At 45.1% G+C, this 23,731-nt stretch overlaps 1 protein-coding gene across 1 annotated transcript in view; it reads right to left on the reverse strand.

Moving 5' to 3' along the window:
* LOC106587330 (PH domain leucine-rich repeat-containing protein phosphatase 2) overlaps positions 1-23,731 on the reverse strand; it is a 49,077-nt gene that overhangs the window by 13,373 nt on the left and 11,973 nt on the right. The window contains exons 4-13 of the mRNA XM_014175614.3: positions 15,687-15,877; positions 15,120-15,245; positions 10,737-10,891; positions 9,293-9,439; positions 8,430-8,660; positions 5,591-5,793; positions 5,408-5,468; positions 3,571-3,666; positions 2,689-2,844; positions 200-400 (exon numbers count right to left, since the gene is read on the reverse strand). Of these exons, the coding sequence (XP_014031089.2) occupies positions 200-400; positions 2,689-2,844; positions 3,571-3,666; positions 5,408-5,468; positions 5,591-5,793; positions 8,430-8,660; positions 9,293-9,439; positions 10,737-10,891; positions 15,120-15,245; positions 15,687-15,877 (1,567 nt within the window). The remainder of the gene's footprint in view (positions 1-199; positions 401-2,688; positions 2,845-3,570; positions 3,667-5,407; positions 5,469-5,590; positions 5,794-8,429; positions 8,661-9,292; positions 9,440-10,736; positions 10,892-15,119; positions 15,246-15,686; positions 15,878-23,731) is intronic.

A 23,731-nucleotide genomic window follows, 5' to 3' on the forward strand; every position in this document is an offset into this window, starting at 1 on the left:
ATAGAGACGTCTCCACCACAGAACAATGGCTCATATCAGATCTAGAGAATAGCTACAGTATATTAGGAGCAATAGAAAACATTTTATGTCTAAAGACGCAATCTCTAAAGTAGTGTAGAATACATCCACTGATTGAAGACATTTCCATTCTTCATAGGTACTATATGAAGGCAGTATAACTGGGTGTGGAGTTGGTTACCTGGCAGGGAAAGAGAGCAACTGATTGTAGGCCATGTGCAGGACTCGGAGGTTCTGGTGTCCCACCAGCAGAGCAGCGCAGTTCTCATTCAGTTTGTTCCCCGTCAGGTACAGTTCCTGGAGGGTGCTGAGGCTCTCCTCTGATTGGCTACTGGGGGGAATTGTCTCCAGGGCATTAGCTGACACGTTCAGGTACTTTAGGCTAGGAGGAGCAGAGAGCGATGTATGTAAATAGGAAAGAACCCAGGATTAATTGCAAGTGATATACAGTTGAAGTCGGAAGTTCACATACACCTTAGCCAAATACATTTAAACTCAGTTTTTCACAATTCCTGACATTTAATCCTTGTAAGAATTCCCTGTCTTAGGTCAGTTAGGATCACCACTTTATTTAAAGAATGTGAAATGTCAGAATAATACTAGAGAGAATGATTTATCTCAGCTCTCATTTCTTTCATCACATTCCCAGTGGGTCAGAAGTTACATACACTCAATTAGTATTTGGTAGCATTGCCTTTAAATTGTTTAATTTGGGTCAAACATTTCAGGTAGCCTTCCACAAGCTTCCCACAATAAGTTGGGTGAATTTTGGCCCATTCCTCCTGACAGAGCTGGTGTAACTGAGTCAGGTTTGCAGGCCTCCTTGCTCACACACGCTTTTTCAGTTCTGCCCACAAATTTTCTATTTGATTGAGATCAAGGCTTTGTGATGGCCACTCCAATAATATTGACTTCGTTATCCTTGAGCCATTTTGCCAAAATTTTGGAAGTATGCTTGGGGTCATTGTCCATTTGGAAGATCCATTTGCGACCAGACATTAACTTCCTGACTGGTGTCTTGTTGAGATGGTGTTCTCCGGCTTGCAAGCCTCCCCCTTTTTCCTCCAAACATAACAATGGTCATTATGGCCAAACAGTTTTATTTTGGTTTCATCAGACCAGAGGACAAGGTCCTTTGCTGTTGTTCTTGCACTTTTCGCACCAAAGTACGTTAATCTCTAGGAGACAGAACGAGTCTCCTTCCTGAGCGGTATGACGGCTGCGTGGTCCCATGGTGTTTATACTTGCGTACTATTATTTGTACAGATGAACATGGTACCTTCAGGCGTTTGGAAATTGCTCCCGAGGATGAACCAGACTTGTGGAGGTCTACAATTTTATTTCTGAGGTCTTGGCTGATTTATTTTGATTTTCCCATGATGTCAAGCAAAGAGGAACTGAGTTTGAAGGTAGGCCTTGAAATACATCCACAGGTACACCTCCAATTGACTCAAATGATGTCAATTACCCTATCAGAAGCTTCTAAAGCCATGACATCATTTTCTGGAATTTTCCAAGCTGTTTAAAGACAGTCAACTTAATGTATGTAAACTTCTGACCCACTGGAATTGTGATACAGTGAATTATAAGTGAAATAATCTGTCTGTAAACAATTGTTGGAAAAATTACTTGGGTCATGCACAAAGTAGATGTCCTAACCGACTTGCAAAACTATAGTTTGTTAACAAGAAATTTGTGGACTGGTTGAAAAATGAGTTTTAATGACTCCAAGTGTATGTAAACTTCCGACTTCAACTGTAAGTGATGTAAATGTGTAATATCAAGTCAGCATTAGATGATTTAGACATAGTATAAAATGTAAGACTTCCTCTTAAAACTGTTATGACAGGAGAGTTAAATGCTCTTGTTACCAACACTCTGGCCATAAATTTCCTTTAACAAAACAGATTCAGATAAAGGATGACAGGGAGAAAATCAATAAGAATACATCTTCTAGTGGTGGCTCTTTTAAAATACTGAGAAACAAACGTTGTTGACCAATGAGGCACTTTACAGCCGTCACACTGGCGCTCGATGTCTCAGCATGGGAGACAGAGTAGAGTAGGCCAGGCCTAATGGGTGCCCAGTGATTTATCAGACAGGAAACAGTAGAGCGTCAGGCTGCTGGGGGGGGGGGGGGGGGGCTCACGTTACAGTCCAACTCTCTGACTGGTCCACAGAGCCACACCCTCCAGAGCCTGGCAGACACAGCCCAGGGTACCCAGTCAGTCCACCGCTACTGGAGCAGCTAACCAGGGCCACCACATGTCTACGTGAAGTAAGACATCTCTTACAGACTGCCAACCACTTTAAGCTAGATACATCAACCCCATCAAATATTTATAGTGTATTTCTACTGCATGATGTAAGGAGGATGTACTGTAGGGCAGTGTTTCATTTTAATATGCCCGATCCTGTTTTGTCCTTTAATTGGTTGTTGTGGTTGAATAGAGGCACAGTGCCACTGCTGCTCCGGGGTTAAAGCAGCAGCAGTAGCGTCACAGGCCCTGGGGGAGACAGAGCATCAGCTGCAGCCTCCAAAACACCTGTCAGAAATGGAGGGAGAGGCAGAGAGAGGGAGAGAGAGGACAAGCACCAAAGAGAAGGGTAGGAGAGAGGGTGGGTGCGAAGAGAGAGAGAGAAGAGAAAGCGTAAGGGGGATTGACCCACTTTAAGGCCTTGTAGAAGAGGCTCTCTGGGAGTTCGCCTAGCTTGTTGTGCTGGAGGTCGAGTACTTCCAGGGGGACGTGGTCAAGTAGGTCAGGCAGTCTCTGGAGCCTATTGTTCCCAGCCAGCAGCTTCCTCAGACTCAGGCTGCTGAGCAGTCTAGTGGCGAGGGAGATAAAAAAGAAAGAGAGAAGAGAGAGAACATCTCCTGCTGTGAATTTGATCACTTGTGAAACTGGGGGAAATCTTGAGGTAAGGTAACTCCACACCCAACAAATCCATCAACGTATTTTTCAACTTGGCAGCCTAAAGTTACCAACACAGCACAATTTACTCCAGAAAGAACAACACAGAGGTCTCATCTGCAGCTACGCTGTCGAGCCGAATATTATCTTGTTTGCGAAGGCTTTGGTCTATTCAAATGCAAATATAGCTGTGTAAAAGGGTAACGTTAAATGATGGTTGCTTTGAGTAGAGTGCTCCAGCATCACCACACTGAGATCACAGTCTGCTGACAGAAAGATGACAAGCTGTGCGTTGGCTTCACACAGCCAATGAAATCCTCTCATCAGCTGACTGTCAACACATCTGCTGATGTTTTAGGGACAGTTATTTCTGGCCAGACATTGGCTAAATGATGCCCAATGTTAATCAGATTAATATGGTGCTCATTCTAATAATAATCGCAGAATGTTTAAAAGCCAAATCCGGATGATTCAAGATAGACATATTAAACATATAGCACAACATGATGGACAATGTAAGAAATGGCCTTTAATCTACCTTAACAAATATGCATGTTTAGAACATCTTTAGATGAATAACTAGATGAGTTGGAAGTGAGGAGTTTGAGAAGGACGAACTAGTCCTCGTAGGGAGACTAACCTGGCTGGTAGTTCAGACAGGAAGTTGTGTGTAACGTCCAGCACCTCCACCTTCCTACTGTCACACACCCAGTCAGGTAGGTACTCCAGCAGGTTCCTTTTCACAGAGGTCAGAGGGGATATAAGACTTTTTTACCGCCCACTGTACATATACAGGGCATTCGGACGTATTCAGACCCCTTGACTTTTTCCACATTTTGTTACGTTACACCCTTATTCTAAAATAGATTAAATTGCTTTTTCCCCCTCATCAATCAACACACAATACCCCATAATGACAAAGCAAAAAACTGAAATATCACATTTACAAGTTTTCAGACCTTTTACTCAGTACTTTGCTGAAGCACTTTTGGCAGAAATTACAGCCTCAAGTCTTCTTAGGTTCAACGCTACAAGTTTGGTACACCTGTATTTGGGGAGTTTCTCCCATTCTTCTCTGCAGATCCTCTCAAGCTCTGTCAGGTTGGATGGGGAGTGATGCTGCACAGCTATTTTAAGGTCTCTCCAGAGATGTTCGATCGGGTTCAAGTAGGGGCTCTGGCTGGGCCACTCAAGGACATTCAGAGACTTGCCCCGAAGCCACTCCTGCCTTTTCTTGGCTGTGTGCTTAGGGTCGTTGTCCTGTTGGAAGGTGAACCTTCGCCCCAGTCTGAGGTCCTGAGCGCTCTGGAGCAGGTTTTCATCAAGGATCTCTCTGTACTTTGGATCGTTCATCTTTGCCTCGATCCTGACTAGTCTACCAGTCCCTGCCACTGAAAAACACCCTCACAACATGATGCTGCCACCACCATGCTTCAACGTAGGGATGGTGCCAGGTTTCCTCCAGACATGACGCTTGTCATTCAGGCCAAAGAGTTCAATCTTGGTGTCATCAGTCCAGAGAATCTTGTATCTCATGGGCTGAGAGTCCTTTAGGTGCCTTTTGGCAAACTCCAAGCGGGCTGTCATGTGCCTTTTACTGAGGAGTGGCTTCCATCTGGCCACTCTACCATAAAGGACTAATGGGTGGAGTTCTGCAGTGATGCTTGTCTTTCTGGAAGGTTCTCCCATCTCCACAGAAGAACTCTAGAGCACTTTCAGAGTGACCATTAGGTTCTTGGTCACCTCCCTGACCAAGGCCCTTCTCCCCCGATTGCTCAGTTTGGCCGGCGGCCAGCTCTAGGAAGAGTCTTGATGGTTACAAACGTCTTCCTTTTAAGAATGATGGAGGCCATTGTGTTCTTGGGACCTTCAATGCAGTAGAAATGTTTTGGTACCCTTCCCCCTCGACACGATCCTGTCTCAGAGCTCTATTGACAATTATTTTGATCTCATGGCTTGGTTTTTGCTCTGACGTTCACTGTCAACTGTGGGACCTGAAATAGACAGCTGTGTGCCTTTCCAAATCATGTCCAATCAATTGAATTGACCACAGGTGGACTCCAATCAAGTTGTAGAAACATCTCAAGGATGATCAATGAAAACAGGACGCACCTGAGCTCAATTCCGAGTCTCATAGGAAAGCGTCTGAATACTTATGTAAATAAGGTATTTCTGTTTTATATTTTTAATACATTTGCTAACATTTCTAAAAACCCGTTTCGCTTCATCATTATGGGGTATTGTGTGTAGATTGCTTAAATAAAAAATGTTCCTCGTCAATTTTAGAATTAGGCTGTAATGTAACAAAATGTGGAAAAGTGAAGAGGTCTGGATACTTTCCAAAAGCACCCTATATGAAAAAAGGTACCAATATACCAAGTTCATGATGAGAAGAATAATGTTGATGGATTAATAACACTAATAACACCTCCTCCTTACTGATTGAGAAACTGAGGCCCTGGCCACACAGCACTCACCGTGATAGGTCCATCTGTGTCAGCTGGTTGGGTACTGGGTAGATGTTGACTGTGGTCAGGCCTGTGGGTAGAGGAAAAGCAGTGATCAGCAGCAAAGCTAGTGATGGCTATATGCATTATGTAACAGTAACAGTGGTAGAGGGCCTGGAGAGACAGGGCCAGGGAGGGAGTTGCTCCACTCACGGTTGCTGCTGGCGTGGAGCGTGCGCAGGGTGAAGCCACTCAGCGTTAGCGCCCTCAGCTGGTTTCTCTGACAGTGCAGGGTTTCCAGGCTGCAGATGGAGCTCAGGTCCAGGGTGGCCAAGTGATTGTCCCTCAGGTCTAGCTGGGTCACCTGCTTCACTGCCTCCAGGGCCTCACTCTTCACCCAGCGCAGACCATTCAGCCTGCATACAGTACATAGCATTAACACCCAGGCCTAATACAGTACATAGCATTAACACCCAGGCCTCATACAGTACATAGCATTAACACCCAGACCTCATACAGTACATAGCATTAACACCCAGGCCTCATACAGTACATAGCATTAACACCCAGACCTCATACAGTACATAGCATTAACACCCAGGCCTCAGACAGTATACAGCATTAACACCCAGGCCTCAGACAGTACATAGCATTAACACCCAGGCCTCATACAGTACATAGCATTAACACCCAGACCTCATACAGTATACAGCATTAACACCCAGGCCTCATACAGTACATAGCATTAACACCCAGGCCTCAGACAGTATACAGCATTAACACCCAGGCCTCATACAGCATTAACACCCAGACCTCATACAGTATACAGCATTAACACCCAGACTTCATACAGTACATAGCATTAAAACCCAGACCTCATACAGTATACAGCATTAAAACCCAGACCTCATACAGTATACAGCATTAACACCCAGGCCTCATACAGCATTAACACCCAGACCTCATACAGTATACAGCATTAACACCCAGGCCTCAGACAGTATACAGCATTAACACCCAGGCCTCAGACAGTACATGGCATTAACACCCAGGCCTCATACAGTACACGGCATTAACACCCAGGCCTCAGACAGTATACAGCATTAACACCCAGACCTCATACAGTACATAGCATTAACACCCAGACCTCATACAGTATACAGCATTAAAACCCAGACCTCATACAGTACATAGCATTAACACCCAGACCTCAGACAGTATGCAGCATTAACACCCAGACCTCATACAGCATTAACACCCAGACCTCAGACAGTACATAGCATTAACACCCAGACCTCATACAGTATGCAGCATTAAAACCCAGACCTCATACAGTACATAGCATTAACACCCAGACCTCATACAGTACACAGCATTAACACCCAGACCTCATACAGTATACAGCATTAACACCCAGACCTCATACAGTACATAGCATTAACACCCAGACCTCATACAGTACACAGCATTAACACCCAGACCTCATACAGTATACAGCATTAAAACCCAGACCTCATACAGTACATAGCATTAACACCCAGACCTCATACAGTATACAGCATTAACACCCAGACCTCATACAGTATACAGCATTAACACCCAGACCTCATACAGTACGTAAGGGAAAATGAACAAGGGGCTATGTGTACACGACGTGAAAGGTGTGTTCCAACACGACGCGCTAGAGGAGTGGAACTGACCTTCCACGGAGTTGCATTTTCCAGAGAACACATACAGCCCCAAGTTGATTATCCCTTTTATACCATAATAATACTATAATTTAACACATTTACCGCTAGAAATGTGTTCATTTAACAATGCCAATAATGTTTTCAATTTGACTTTGCTTTCAAAAGCAGCTCAAACATGGAACATGTAAGAACCATAGCCATTGGATTCTACCCTGCTGATATACCATGCGTTATAGGGAAATAATGCACGCTCTTGAATGCCCTTCAAGCCAATCAGAAATGAGAATTCAACAATGCCATGGTATAAACAGCATTATAAACTGGGTGGTTCGAGCCCTGAATGCTTATTGGTTGACAGCGGTGGTATACCACGGGAATGACAAAACATGTATTTTTAATGCTCTAATTACATTGGTAACCAGTTTATAATATCAATAAGGCACCTCAGGGGTTTGTGGGATATTGGTCATATACCACACCCCCTCCCTTATTGCTTAATTAACACACAGGCCTCATACACATAGAATGAAGATATTAACATCAACATGATGTTAAAGCACTGGCTTCAGACAAACAGAACACTGGGTTAGAATGCTGACAGCAGACATAGACACTAGACAGAATATAGTCAGCAACTCGAAAAAAGTATTGGTGCTCCTCCTCCAAACCAGAGGCCAGTTCAGGTGAGGAGTGGAGCAGAGCAGTAGTCCATCCATCCTCTTTGCCTGGCTGATGAGTTCCAGACTGCCCCTGTGTGTCTCGCTGATCTGATCTCACTCTGCAGTACCTCTCCTCTCCCTTTTATGAGCCCAACTGGCCTCCTAATCCTGCAGGCACCCAGCCCCCATAAATCCAGCCCATCCCTCCACCCAATAACTCATTCTCAAGGTGAGGCAGAGAAAGAGAGAGGGAGCAAGAGAGAGGGAGCGAGAGAGAGGGAGAGAGAGAGGGGGAGAAAGACAGGAGGAGAGAGATGAATAACGACTCAACTTTAAAACAGTGATACTGCAGGTTTTTAGGGGATCAACTTCACTATCAATTGCTGCATCAGAGCTGGATAGAGAGATGAGAAAGGCATTTTATATGAAAATGGCTGGGTGAGGCAGGGTCAGGCATCGGGGTGGGGGGCATTTGGAGGGATACATTGAACCGCTGCTGCCAACTCTCTATGAGATTTACTGACAGGGGAGCTCTTATTACCATTGTGTATTGATCCTGCATTATGCATACTGTGACTGATGAGTAGAGTGTATACACTGAGGGATGAGAGAGGGAGAGTGAGCGAGAAATAGGAATAGAAAGAAAGACAGACGGGGGGGCCCGTACGAGGGCAGAGAGTACAGACTGGTCTAGTTCCTCACCGCAGGTCGATGTTCTTGAGGTGGCTCATCCTGGCAAGGATCCCCAGCTCCAGGGTCTCCACCCTGTTCCCAGCCATGGCTAACTTGTCCATGCCACTCAGCCTATCCAGCACACCAGGGATGTGGGGGAAGTTGTTGAAGGAAAGCCCCAGGCTGCTGAGCTGAGCTAGGCCGCCAAGCTCTTCAGGAAGGAAGCTCAACTGATTCCCATCCAGAGACAGGGTCTGCAGACTGGGGGACAGAGACAGACGTTTACATTTCTTTCATCTCTGTTTTCTGAGGATACACAACTGTTTGGCATTCCATAATGAGAAGTGAAAACGTCTGTTTGTATATTTGAAATCATTCTATATTAAGCATCAGTAAGTGAGCTGAGAGCATGAAAACTGGCCTGATTTTAAAGCTTGATTTAATCTGATTGCATAACAACAAACAGCTGAACTTAATGCATTGGTTCAATTCCCCCCCCCCCACACACACACACACACACACACACACACACACACACACACACACACACACACACACACACACACACACACACACACACAGACAGAGATAACATGCTCGATAATTATTCATTGCTAAGAGGAGGAATGTGGGCTCATATGGCCAAAAAGGGGCTAATGTGGAGAGGCGAGCAGCGGGGCGAGTGGAGTGTACTGCACCCAGCACTGAGCAGCACAAAATGTCCAACCCAACATCCAGTACATAGAGGAACTGATACTCATACTGACCATCATGGAATTACACCCTACCTAACACAGCTAGAGTGGAAATGTTAGAATGTACTCTACACCAAACTGAAAAGATGATATCTTTTTGGCAGACTGATATAGGGTGTAAATGTGAGACTGTCTTACCTCTGGAGGTTGCCTATCTGTGCGGGGACAGAGTTCATGCCGTTACAGGAGAGGTTGAGCTCTGTCAGGGTGAGGATCTCACAGACAGACTCTGGAAACACTCCCAGGCGGTTATGGGAAAGGTTCAGGCTCTTCAGCTGGGAAAACCTGGGGTGAAAGAGAGGGTTTGAAAAACTGGAGCTGGCTTTTCTGACATGTTCAATGAATGACCAAACGCAACGCTTTGCTTGTTGCGACAAGTCTGATTCTAAAAATAGATGTATTTTGTGGGCTCATTGCGTTGGTTCAGGTAGTCTCGTTCATCTTAAATCGCTCCATTGGAATTTGTGTCCTCGTTACTACGGGCTGTTGACATTTTACATTTTCGCATCTAGTCCTCTTCACAGACCGATGGGTATCATATCCATATCAAAACCAAAACCCCATCTCACACACACAAAGTAGCAATACAAGCATTTTAGTGAATGAAGTGATGCAGAGCGGAGGGGGGATGGAGGTGCCCGCTGTGAGTCACACCACGTTAGAGCACAGACCCCCCCCCCTCCCTCCCTCAGGCTCCATCAGCCTCCCTCACTCTCCTAGCCCTGCTCGGAGTCTAAATATACAGATAAGAGGGAGTGACAAACACACACAGAGAGAGAAAAAGAGAGAGAGAAAAAGAGAGAGAGAGACAGAGAGAGAAAGGGAGAGAGAGACAGAGAGAGATGCAGTGATGTGTACATTTTATTCCTCTCAGCTACCCGGCACAGTAGATCCTCTAGAATGTGTTCATTCCACACGTACACCACTTATTCCATCTCAGCCCTTCCTGTAATGCTTCCTGTAATGCTTCCTGTAATGCTTCCTGTAATGCTTCCTGTAATGCTTCCTGTAATGCTTGCCATACAACAGGAAATACTACAGAGGGTAGTAGATCATTAACATCTAATAGCATCATCTCTTTTGAGAATGCCAGCTTGTTCAAATATGCTCCAGTTGGATCATAGGAGTGGACACAGCTTCGCGCCCCTCCACCCTCCCACAAGATGATATGCAGGCTGAACCACTGTCTCTGAGCATCGACCACAAACAAGAGATATACAGTCAGGAGAACGTATCAGCACCGACTAGACCATAAAACAAGATCTGTGATAAACAATGTACGTACTTGCAGAAAATCATATGACATGCTTACATAATGCATTTGGGTAAAACGGTCAGACTGTGTTGTAACACGAGCACACATTGCATTGTAACAGGGAGGACAAGTATATCGGTGGACAGATGAAGATTTAGTATCGAGGTAAGTGTGTTACCAGGCAGGTTTAGTTGGGAGATTTGGCAGGATTGGTATTGGGCTACAGGTTTTGCTTGGCATGTTTGGACTTAGTATTAGGTAGGGTTTTCCTGAGTAAGGTGTGTCAGTGGTTGGGTGCTGCCCTGCCTGGTGAGAGAGTGTATTTACCTGGGGAGGTTGAGCAGTCCTCCGGGGCCCTGCAGGGACATGAAGTTGTGTCGGAGGTTGAGGTGGGTGAGGTCCTGGCTGTAGAACAGGTACTCTGGCACCTCCTCCAGACTGTAGCATGACAGATCCACCAGGCTGATGGTCTGAGAAACCACCTGCAAACACAGGACATGTCCCTTTACTGTTTACTGCTCCCAAATTGTTTAGTGATAATAGAACAAGGTTTTGACCAGCATGGTCATAAATCAGGTTTTGACCAGAAACCACCTGCATGGAGCAAATGAGGTTCCCCCACACACACACACACACACACACACACACACACACACACACACACACACACACACACAGTAACGGGCAACTTTAATTAAAAAAGGTTGAGTCGGTTCAATAATGATTATTTCACAGAAGGGAAGTTGGAATCATACGCTGTCTTCAGCATTATAGAATGATTTATGGAGCATTATAAATAAAGGAATACTGATAAGGTCATGTGAGTCCATAACAAAACAGGATGTTCACACAGCTCTAGTGTTGTGGTCTAGTAGAGTTGGCAACATGACCTCCACTGAGGTGTGTGGTACTTAATCATGATCCTCACAGTGAGTGCTGTGTCTATCCAGGGGTGAAAGTAGATTTCATTTCTTCCCAGAACGGGACCTCCTGTGTGTGCAAGTGCTTTTAAAATTGTTTATAGTCCTAATCATAGAATTACATAGAATCCCTATTCATTTAACAGGAGTTCTGATAGTATTTCAATTAGTCTTTGATGGATATTTTATGTGGTTGAAAATTGAATACTTTGAGCTTTTATGTCACTGAAAGAAATTGCACGTTTAGGCTACACAGCACGGTCCCTAAACGCACATTTGAATCATATTTTTCCACTCCTGTTCCCGAGACAAATATGTACATTTGGTCTATCATTTTACTGCAAGGAACACAATTCTGCAGGAGTTAACATTATAATACGCTACATATGAAGCCTACATTCAGTGTCCAGACTCCCGTCCAGACTTCCGTTTCAGTTACTTCCGTTTTGGGGCGGCAGGTAGCCTAGTGGTTAGAGCGTTGGGCCAATAACCGAAAGGTTGCTAGATCGAATCCCCGAGCTGACAAGGTAAAAATCTGTGGTTCTGCCCCTGAACAAAGCAGTTAACCCACTGTTCCGAGGCCGTCATTGTAAATTAGAATTTGTTCTTAACTGACTTGCATATATATATATATATATATATATATATATATATATATATATATATGCAAGTCAGTTAAGAACAAATTCTATAATATATATATATATATATATATATATATATATATATATATATATATATATATATATATATATATATATATATATATATATATATATATATTAGAATTTGTTCTTAACTGACTTGCATATATATATATATATATATATATATATATATATATATATATATATATATATATATATATATATATATATATATAGGCAAGTCAGTTAAGAACAAATAAATAAATAAATAATATATATATATACACACACATACATACACACACACTATTCCAACTATCATTCTGGCATCCATACAACTGCACTGTGCACCCGCCACTTGATAAATGTAAAGAGACATGAGTTACAAAACACCAAGCAAAGTCTTATCAATGGCATTCTGTGACTGTCCTTCATTAGGACTACAAGTCTTGTAACCTGAACTGATGTGTACACTCTGTCCGTGCGCATCTCGGTCTTGGCCACTCATCTCTGCCTTGGCAAAATTTCAATGCTATCGTTGAACCAAACGGCACTGAGCGTAGGCTATTCCACACCTCTTCAAGTCAATACGCAAATCTTTCACATGACTAATGATAAATAGTGTAATAGCCTACAGTTTCCTTGGAATCTGTTTGAATTATTATGACAGGCTCATGTTTTACCGGTACAGCGTACCCTTAATATTTATTTTGCCAGGACTCCATACTGGACCACTCTGGCTTACTTTCACCCCTGACTATATCTGATTTCAGTCTAGATTTTTTGCATCGTTCTGCACTCCCAGTCCCGCCATCGCGTTTCATTGGCTATGCTCACACAGTCATTGCTCACTTATCTACATGTGCAGAATGCAGCTGAACAGCATTTCCTTCAGCTCTGAAAAGATAGACAGTGTAGTTGTCAGCACAGGGAGGACACTGTCTGTCTTTCTGGGGGTTGTAGCTTAATACATTTCTCAGTGTGAAAACATGCTCGCTTCAATCCACCACAGGACTACATACTGCGCAACACCACAGAAAATAGATTGGTTGCTCAGTAGAGCATGTCGTCACATCATTGCTTTTAGGGATAAACAAAGACAAAATCTTAGAGTACTCATCAGCTAGCTGTTAAAAGGCAATCGAGCGCTGGTCAGAGAGAGACAGATGAAGAGAGTTGAGAGAGAATGAGAGAGAGATTTGGAGAAATGAAATGAGATTTGGAGAATAGAAATTGAAATAGACAGAAAGAAAGGCTGGGGAAGTGACCTGCATGTTGACTGGCCTGAGAGAGGAGAGCAGCCTGTAGGGTAGAGGCCAGCTAGGCAGCAGTGGGAGCTCTTGATGCCCAGTGTGTGTGGCTGTGGAAGATGACCCCCTCCTCCCGGTGTGCATTCAGACAGCCTCCAAGCCTTTCTGTCTGGGAGGAACGAGGCACGCCACAAGGCCACTCACCAGGCCCAGCTACTCACATACAGGCCACTGTCAGAGCAAGGAGCCATTAGCCAGCCAGCACAGCCCCCATCACACAGCAAACACCACAACACCCCCCCCCCCCATCTCTCCCTCACTGATTCAGAAACACACACATGCAGACTGAAACAAGGGCTTGATTGTGTCCAGCCTGGCATGAGTATTGCCCCAAATCCACCATCTCATCCACCCTTCCTCTAATTCTTCTCCCCTCATCTCTCTCTGCCCCTCCAGTCCTCTCTCCATCTCAATCCTCCCCTCCATCTTCATCTCTTAATCTGGGGCGGCAGGTAGCCTAGTGGTTATAGCGTTGGACTCGTAACCGAAAGGTTGCTAGATCGAATCCACGAGCTGACAAGGTAAAAAGAATCTGTCGTTCTGCCCCTGAACAAAGCAGTTAACCCACTGTTCCTAGGCTGTCATTGAAAATAAGAATTTGTTCTTAACTGACTTGCCTAGTTAAATGAAGGTAAAATAAATAAAAGCCCCACCTCTCTCTAACTCCCCCCAAATCTCTCACTTTCTCCCTCTCTTCTTCTCTCTCACTCCCCCATCTCCCTCTCTTCTCACTCCCCCTACATCTCTCTCTCTTCTCACTCCCCCTACATCTCTCTCTCTTCTCTCTCACTCCCCCTACATCTCTCTCTATTTCTCCCTCTCTCTTCTTCAGCCTGCCCTCCCCTCTCCATCTCTCTCTCTTCATCTCCAGCCAATCATGTCGCCATGGGAACCTCTGATGTCTAACTCTCCTAAACTGCTCCCGGAGTAACAGGGCCACTCCAGCTCAGTGATCCGCACCACAGTGATAGGTAGGTAGGTAGTGAGGAGAGAGAGCTGGAGAGAGAGGGAGAGAGAGGGAGAGAGAGCTCCTTGACTTAGCATGGATCTACCACTAATTGGATTTTCATTTTTCAGTTGCCTTTTTTCTCCACGGCTCATTGTGTGCCTGCTCTGCCTGGATGGAGGCATTCACAGAGCTCGTTAGGGCCCAGTAAGGGGCTGGGACACAATGACCATTAATTCACAAATTAGAGGCACAGCAAGAGGAGCAGAACAGTCAGAGAGGGACAGAGAGAGGGGCTGAGGACACTAACTTTAAAAAAAAAAAAAACCTTTATTAAACTAGGCAAGTCAGTTAAGAACAAATCCTTTTTTTTTACAATGACGGTCTAGGTTAGGTAGGTTAACTGCCTTGTTCAGGGGCAGAATGACAGATCTTTACCTTGTCAGCTCGGGGATTCGATCTAGCAACCTTTCGGTTACTAGTCCAACGCTCTAACCACTAGGCTACCTGCCGCCCCATATAGTTGTACTGAGTCCCATGTGCAAGCACACAGACACAATTAATGACCCATGCACCCTCCTTGCCAGTTGTTTAATCAAAGCCAGACACTGCTGGTCCTCTGTCGTCGCTGTAGAGCCAATCACAGAGGTCACCTGTGGTCCACAGCAGGACTCTGATTGGATGACAGACCAGGTAGTGGGCACACTGTAACTCTGCCCTCTCAGCATACTGTACACTCTGATTCCCAGCCCAGAGGAACCAACCAGGACCACCCCTCACTGTGTTTCCTGACAGAGACCTCGCATAATTGATCAGAGAAAACATACACAAAGCTTTGGCACACAGATTGTCATACATAACAACTCTGGACAGGTAAACACACTTACTTTTGAAGCCTGCCGATGCCACCTCTGATAGTCTGCCAGTGTGTCGAAGTTAACAAAGTATGTCTGGGCCTGAGGTCCGGCTGAGCTGAACATCAGACAGTGCTGTCTCCTCTTCACCTCCTCCACCTGAACGTACAGAACAGAGATGTTGAGGGGACAGACTGATGTTCCCAAGAAACTATTATAAGGCATTATGGTGCCTACTGGCTCCATCCATAAGGCAGAGACACATGTGCTTAAGTGTGCCTGAATGTGCATGTCTATGGCTGCATTTACACAGGCAGCCCAATTCTGATCTTTTTTTAAACGAATTGGTTGTTTAACCAATCAGATCAGCTCTTTGACCAATAATTGGGAAAAGATCAGAATTGAGCTGCCTGTCTAAACACAGCGTGTATGTATTTGCTCCCTGCTCATTGTGCTGTACAGTGCATCCCCATGTCCGTCTGTCCGTCCCAGCTGTGTTGTTGTATCTGTGATCTGCTGTTGTCTCTGTCTCTCTTTGACCCCTGGGGAATGTGTGGGCTTGGAAAACATCTCTCCAACCCCTGACCTCTAACCCTTCACCTTTCCCCCCACCAGGGGCAGGATGTGCATCTTCCCCGTCAGGCTGTCTTTGACGGAGGCCACAATCAGACAGGTTCCACACAGGAGGACCTGGCGCTCTGCCCACTTGTGCAGCTGGGTCTTTCCCTTCCTGACGCTGAACACGCCGGTCAGCAGGGTTCGCTCCTGCTGGTCCGCGTTCACTGGACACTCTGGGGAGGAGAGGGGTTAGTTAAAGAACATGGTCACATACACTGCATTCAGAAAGTATTCAGACCCTTTGACTTTTCTCACATTTTGTTCTAAAATGGATTAAATTAATTGTCTTCCTCATCAATCTACACACAACACCCCATGACAAAGCAAAAACAGGTTTAGACATTTTTTCAAATTTATTCAAAAGAAAACAAATACCTTATTTACATAAGTATTCAGACCCTTTGCTATGAGACTCGAAATTGGGCTCAGGTGCATCCTGTTTCCATTGATCATCCTTGAGATGTTTCAACAACTGTATTGGAGTCTACCTGTGGTAACTTCAATTGATTGGACATGATTTGGAAAGGCACACACCTGTCTATATAAGGTCCCACAGTTAACAGTGCATGTCAGAGCAAAAACCAAGCTGTGAGGTGAAAGGAATTGTCCGTAGAGCTCAGAGACAGGATTGTGTTGAGGGGGAAGGGTATGAAAACATTTCTGCTGCATTGAACGTCCCCAAGAACAGAGCGGCCTCCATCATTCTTAAATGAAAGAAGTTTGGAACCACAAAGACTCTTCCTAGAGCTGGCTGCCTGGCCAAACTGAGCTACCAGAGGAGAAGGGCCTTGGTCAGGGAGGTGACCAAGAACTTGAGTTCCAGAGCTCCAGAGTTCCTCTGTGGAGATGGGAGAACCATCCAGAAGGACAACCATCTCTGCAGCACTCCACCAATCAGGCCTTTATGGTAGATTTACTGAGGAGTGGCTTCCGTCTGGCCAAAAGCACATGACAGCCCACTTGGAGTTTTCCAAAAAGCACCTAAAGGACTCTGACCATGAGAAACCAAATTCTCTTGTCTGATGAAACCAAGATTGAACTCTTTGGCCTGAATGCCAAGCATCACGTCTGAAGGAAACCTGGCACCATCCCTACGGTGAAGCATGTTGGTGGCAGCATCATGCTGTGGGGATGTTTTTCAGCAGCAGGGACTGGGAGACTAGTCAAGATTGAGGGAAAGATGAACAGAGCAAAGTACAGAGAGATCCTTGATGAAAACCTACTCCAGAGAGCTCAGGACCTCAGACTGGGGGGCGAAGGTTCACTTTCCAACAGGACAACGACCCTAAGCACACAGCCAAGAAAAGGCAGGAGTGGCTTCTGGACAAGTCTCTGAATGTCCGTGAGTGGCCCAGCCAAAACCCGGACTTGAACCCGATCGAACATTTGACGCTCCACATACAACCTGACAGAGCTTGAGAGGATCTGCAGAGAAGAATGGGAGAATCTCCCCAAATACAGGTGTGCCAAGCTTGTAGCGTCATACCCAACAAGACTCAAGGCTGTAATCACTGCCAAAGGTGCTTCAACAAAGTACTGAGTCAAGGGTCTGAATACTTATGTAAATGTGGTATTTCGGTTTTTTATTTGTAATACTTTTGAAAAAATTTCTAAAAACTTGTTCTTGCTTTGTCATTCTGGGGCAATCAATTTTAGAATAAGGCTGTAACGTAACAAAATGTGGAAAAAGTCGAGGTCTGAATACTTTCCGAATACACTACCACACACACATACTGTACGTACACAGAGCCCATACATCCCACCCACTCCCTGTACAAACATTACGTTAATTAATACCATATGTTCTCAAAAGGGGTAGTGTTATCAAGAGACAAAGACAAGGAGAGGGCTAGACGCTGCCAGAACATGAAGTCACACTGATATCAACAGGTCACGATGATGTCACCTATGCATTAGTCAATGAATAGGACATCTCTTCCTGGAAGTGTTCTTATGTCAGCAGATCAGCCCAGCCTATAGTCTCATTATCCTCCACATAGACCTTAGCTGATATCTCTAGAGCATGCTTAACATTTGATATGACACACTGTAAGAACGTATCAAAACCCATTTATTCGCTGGATGGAATCTAAAGATAGTTTGAAGGCTTTATAATCTATTGCTTCATCCATGGTAGATATTAAAGGTGTGAGTGTCACTCCCTCAAACTCTGATCAGAGATCACTAAGCTCTGCATGTCTAGGCTGCTGACAAGGTTGATCAAAACACCAGGTGATACAGGTGAGCATTCATTGGCTCAACTCAAGGTGTCCCTAGCGTTTGATCAGTCTCCTCTTTTCATTAACACACACACACACACACACACACACACACACACACACACACACACACACACACGACTTTGTGATTGTTCTCAGAGATGCTCTAACCCAGATGCATCAGTCAGGTTGATGAATGAGTCAGGCTTTTGTCACATTAAACCCTCGTTCAATCGAATTATGTAGCAGGGAGGTGAGGCTAGTGTTGCAGCCTGAGTACCGTATGCTGCTTCTGAAGGACACAAACAGCAGGCCTCCCTCCCTCTGCTCTGCCAGGCCTCAAGTACACTCAGGTTAAAGGCTGGTCAAATGAGCACAAAGCTTCTCTTTTTCAATTTCCCTTGAAATAACAAGATCTGCGTTATCCTTAATACCACCTCCCAGAGGCAGGCAGACATGTCCTCGCTCTCTCTGCCCTTTTCTTCCTTCTCTTTCACGTCAGTGGCAGCCAGGGATCAAAATGAAGTCAGGCTGCTTGACTTTGTGCTGTCTGGAAAACCCATAATGAACAAGACAATGGCCTCTGACAGCAAACTGGGCCGCTGGCGCTGGCTGGGGATCAATAGTGGTTTCTGATCCCCGGGCTTCCCCTCTGTCAGCGAGAAGAGGACCAGAGTACCTCAGCTCCAGCACAAAGGCCCTAGGGGGCAAGGGCAGCCAGCCTTAGAAGGAGAGGGAAAGAGGGGGAGAGCTGCATCACTGCCCTGTCCTCTATGTGTCTGTGTCAGTGAGGGTGAAGGAGGCTGACCTGTCAAAGACAGAGCCTTGTAGCCCTGTAGGGGATCCACATACAGCCAGGAAGACACGGGCAGACAGGACGCTCTCTCCCACTGGCCCCACAGCAAATCCACTACAAACAGCCACATTCCTCCCTCATCCACACACTCATCCCATTCTATCCCCCAATGAACTGCTGCTTCCCAGGCCCCCCCCCCCATCTCTTCCTCACATCTCACCATCCAACTGAATTAAACACCTAATAATCACCTCCCTGTTCTTTCCACCTCTCTGTGAAATGATCCAAGAACACAGCACGCCAATAAGGCACGTCAATACAATCTCAGACTACTGGCTCAGAGTCCCACTGAGCATTCTCACCTCCACCATCCCACACAGGAAAAAAACTGCCTCATTATTAGAAATAGTGTTGACTCTGGTGCAGTGGGTTGTGAGAGAGGGAATGGTTGATATTGTGTTTGTAGCTAGCGCACAGCGATGATCCAAGCTGGAACAACCCCCAGAAACACTACAGATGTAAGCCCTCTCTGAACAATGGAGCCAGAGGGCCAGACTGAAAACACCGCTTCTAACTAGAGTTAGCGTTTTCTACAGCAATAAGAGGAAAGTGAAAGTCACTCGATATTTGGGGGTTTGATTGCATTTTGAGAGGCGGCAGCAGAATGTAGCTCAAGGACAATACAGTGCCATTTTAAACAAAGCGTATCCCTAAAAAGCCCTTCAAATCAATTCTACTTCGAGATCTTCTGACTATCACGCAGGATGTCAACAAGCATTTCGAAATTGGACATCCCCTGGACTCGACTCCAAATCTGAGGAGCGGGCCTCTGCACAGAGCAGCATCACGCTGAAATAATTGAACGCACAGAGACACTGAGCTGTGCTCTGCTCTCCCTGCTCTGGCCATGGAAACATGTCACCCCCATTAACTGTAACATGGTTGTGTGTAAATACCCACAGCCTATACTGTTGCATTGCTACAGGGTGTTGGCAAGTACATACTTTATCATCTCATGCTATCAGAATGACGGGGAATACAAGATCATACTTCAGCAATAAGGCCTGTGGGGTGGCATATGGCCAATATACCACAGCTAAGGGCTGTTTTTAAGTGCCACGCAACACAGAGTGCCTGGATACAGCCCTTAGCCGTGGTATATTGGCCATATACCACAAACCCCGAGGTGCCTTATTACTATTATAAACTGGTTACCAACTTAATTAGAGCATTAAAAATACATGTTTTGTCATACCTGTGGTATGCGGCTGTCAGCCAATCAGAATTCAGGGCTCAAACTACCCAGTTTATAATTGATAATATAGACTCATGACATACGCAGTATCTCAGATATGGCCTCATCACCAATGGTACGCAATTACCACACATCTGAGAAAGGCACAACTCTTTTTCCTGTTGCATTAGGCTTTAATGTACAACAATTTACAGCAGTCAGCACAGCTCAAACACCCAGCCAACAGACCTGTAACGTTCACAAAACATACAAATGATCATTTAAGATTCTTTATTCATTCTTTAACGAAAGACAACCCCACTAATGTTTGCAGTGTGCCCCGGATCGCAAGAACACTGACACTCCAACTTCCTCTCCTAACACAACGATAACACTTTCTGACAATCACTCTCTCATTCAATCACAATGAAAACAAGTCTTAGCCACTCACGACAAACTGCTGCACCCAAAACAAACACACATGCTTTCCCACCATGTCAGAGTTGCCAGGGAAACGATGAGTAACTTGGAATCAAAGTCTGCTCCAGCCTAGTACATCTGCACCATCTACACTCCCCTGCATATTTATTTGGATAGTGAAGCTATAACTTTTAGTTTGGCTCTGTACTCCAGCATTTTGGGTGAGATCACATTTTTCATATGAGGCAACAGTATAGAATGTTAGCTTTTATTTGAGCGTATTTTCATACAGATCTGTTTTACTGTTTAGAAATGAAAGCAATCATGTGTCTAGTCCCCTCATTTGAAGGTGTCATAAGTATTTGGAAAAATGTACTTGTGTGTATTAAAGTAGTCAAAAGCTTAGTTTTTGGTCCCATATTCCTACATCACGCTAGACACGCTACCATCTTGTTGGATGCATTGTCAGTTTGTATTGATTGCGTTTCAGATAATGTTGTTCCCAATAGAAATGAATGGTAAATAATCTGTCATTTTGGAGTCTCTTTTATTGTAAATAAGAATATGTTTTTAAAAACACTTCTATATTAATGTGGATGCTATGATTACGGATAATCATGAATGAATTGTGAATAATGATGAGTGAGAAAGTTAAAGGCACAAAGATCATACCCCCAAGACATACTAAACCTCTCATCATTACCATTAACAGGGGAGGTTAGCATTTTTGAGGGGCATGAACCAAATTAAAAGTTTAGATTCAGTATAGAGCCAAATTAAAAGTTTTAGTTTCACTGTCCAAATAAATATGTAGGGAAGTGTATAATTACCCTTCACCCCCGAGCAGGAGTCAGCCAATCCCACACCAGTGATTTATTATATGGACCAATCTCATTGGTCATAAAATGTGTACATGTCTGGCAGAGCGGCAGATGTTGTTTAACTCTGTTCTCTCTCTCAGGCTAGACTCCAGCAGCAGTTCCAATAGCAGCAGGGTGGGAGTCCTCGGCAGCAGGGGCAGAGAGGGCATGTCTAATCACTAAACCTAGTCCCACTTCCGCTGTTCACACACTGCCAAGCCACAGGGACAGTGACAAGTGACCGATCGCAGTGTATGTCCTGGGTGAACCCCCCTCACCTCTGTCCCTCAGCTCGAATGTCCCTGTCTCCTGTTGACGGTAGTCTTGGCAACAGTGGTCAAGTCTTTCCTCAACAGTCACCAGATGGGAAGGGGAGTGAGGCAGGTCAAACTGTGTCCCTATGGCATTGAAACTACCATACAGAGAGACAGAGTGAGCGAGAGAGTCAAAGGAGGTGGCAATGGGCCAAATGCATTCTAGAGACCCAACACTTGTACATCAACTTTCCCTATGGAGTATCAGAACCTGAGAATCCCCCAAACCAGACCACGTTTGAGCTGTCAGCCAGACATGACTCCAGACAGCCCTGTCCATCCAGACTGAACAACTGCCTTGATGTTCTGTCTCCAACAGGGAGAACTAGAAGAATATTGCATAGATTAGGTTAGCTTGCAGTGGGGGGCCAGTGGAGGCAGAGACACAGGCTTACTGCAGCCCAGGATCAGAACAGCAGGTCATTTTTGGCAATAACATCAAATCAGAGCCGTGCAGGCCCCCTCCGTGACCTATTCTTACTGTGAGAAATGCAATTCATAAAGTCCTTAAGCTTGCTTCCATACTAGGGAAATCAAATAAAATGTCAAACTGCTTCAGCAGAATAATGCAGACAAGTCAGACAGTACAAAACTATGGGACAGTGTCAGTGCTAACTGGATACTGAACAATAGGAAGGTGGAAAGTCCAGCTAGCATCTTTCCAATATGCACATCTTCCCCATCCCTCTATGGTTCAGCAATAGGATGAGGGGTGATTTCCCAATAAAGATTGCAATGAAATAGACCAATCTAAACTGGCAGGATCCCCTCCAACTCCAAGACACCCAGCTCTTTAAGCCAGATATCGCGTGACTTAAGGCTGAGGTGCCTTGAGTGTGTCTGACACTGGCAAATCTCTAGCAGTTGATTGCTGACTCACATCTAGGATCTGCATATAATATTGAGAAGAGAAGGTGGAGAAGTGCAGAGATGCTGCTCAGTGGGGTGTAATGTCTCTCATGAGTAGGAGCACTCTTCCTCTCCTCCTGGTCATGCAATCCCTCTCTTACCCCCTCCTCCTCTCCCTCCCTCTGTTATTCAGTTCATCAGTTAGTGAGACCAGGAAGTAGCGTACTGTAATCGCGCTCCTTCTGCTCCTCCAGGCACTGACCATTACAGATGGGTGAGTCTGTAATAGGGGCCCAGAAGACCCCTGTGTGAGCAGCAGCCCAGTAACCTCTATGGCCTGGCTGCTGGACCCCCTTAGCGCAGCTTAGGGCCTTCATTAGTATTTTCTGATAAGATCCTGGGAGATCAATAACTCATTCGTTGGCAAACTTGGTCAGCCCTCATATGATTAACTCCCCTCTGCTGAGACACTAAGGCTCCCAGGCTGGATGTGAGCTCCAGAGCTCCGCAGCAGAACCAGGTCCGGACTGGCCGAGGTGAAGCCAGACCCAGTGGACCAGCACCAGGACTCACATGCACTCTCAGAGCTGCAGCTGTACGCCCCCCCAGGTCTCTGGAGCGCTGTTTTCATAGAGAGTGCTTTATTAAGTCAGCATTTATTCATGTTTACTCCCCCCTCCATGTTTGTTTTCATCTCATTGGAGCGCCACAGCAGGCTGTTGTGAGTGGGCAACAGGGCTGTGGTTCGGGGGGGTTCGGAGATTAGGTTCCTGTACAAATAGAGCCGTGTGTATTTTAATAACTCACACAATGTTCCCTTATCAACACCTCTCTGACATGGAAAGAGAGAAGGAAGTCATAAACCTGTGCTTAGCAAAAACCCTTCAACACCCCTGCAGTGTGAATACCAACACATTTTACAAAGGTGTGCAAAGCGAAGCCCAGTGAACGCAGGATTCATGGTCACACTTTAATAGCAACACACTTTATGACGTATAAAGCTTAACTATTTAAGGGTGATAAGAGGTGCTTTGTCATGTGTCAACTGATCACCCTTTATATAGAATGACATGCTTATAACTGATTTGTGAAGCCTTTATGCAGCCTTAGAAAGGGTTTACAAAAACTTAAGTGTGAACATACTGACAAACCCTTCCTATGATGGCTGTACTGTTTACAGCTGTGGCAGAGATCCCCTCATCAGCTCAATCAGGTTAGGTTACCCCTGACAACGGCTGCCAGGCACCTGAGAAAGACATATGTTGTTATGGAGTTCTCCAACTAACACAGTGGTGATGAAATAGATGGTCTGTGTGGGTGGAGAGCTCTTTAACA

The sequence above is a fragment of the Salmo salar genome, chromosome 11 (genome assembly GCF_965601325.2).
Source record: "Salmo salar chromosome 11, fSalSal1, whole genome shotgun sequence".
NCBI classification, from domain to species: domain Eukaryota; kingdom Metazoa; phylum Chordata; class Actinopteri; order Salmoniformes; family Salmonidae; genus Salmo; species Salmo salar.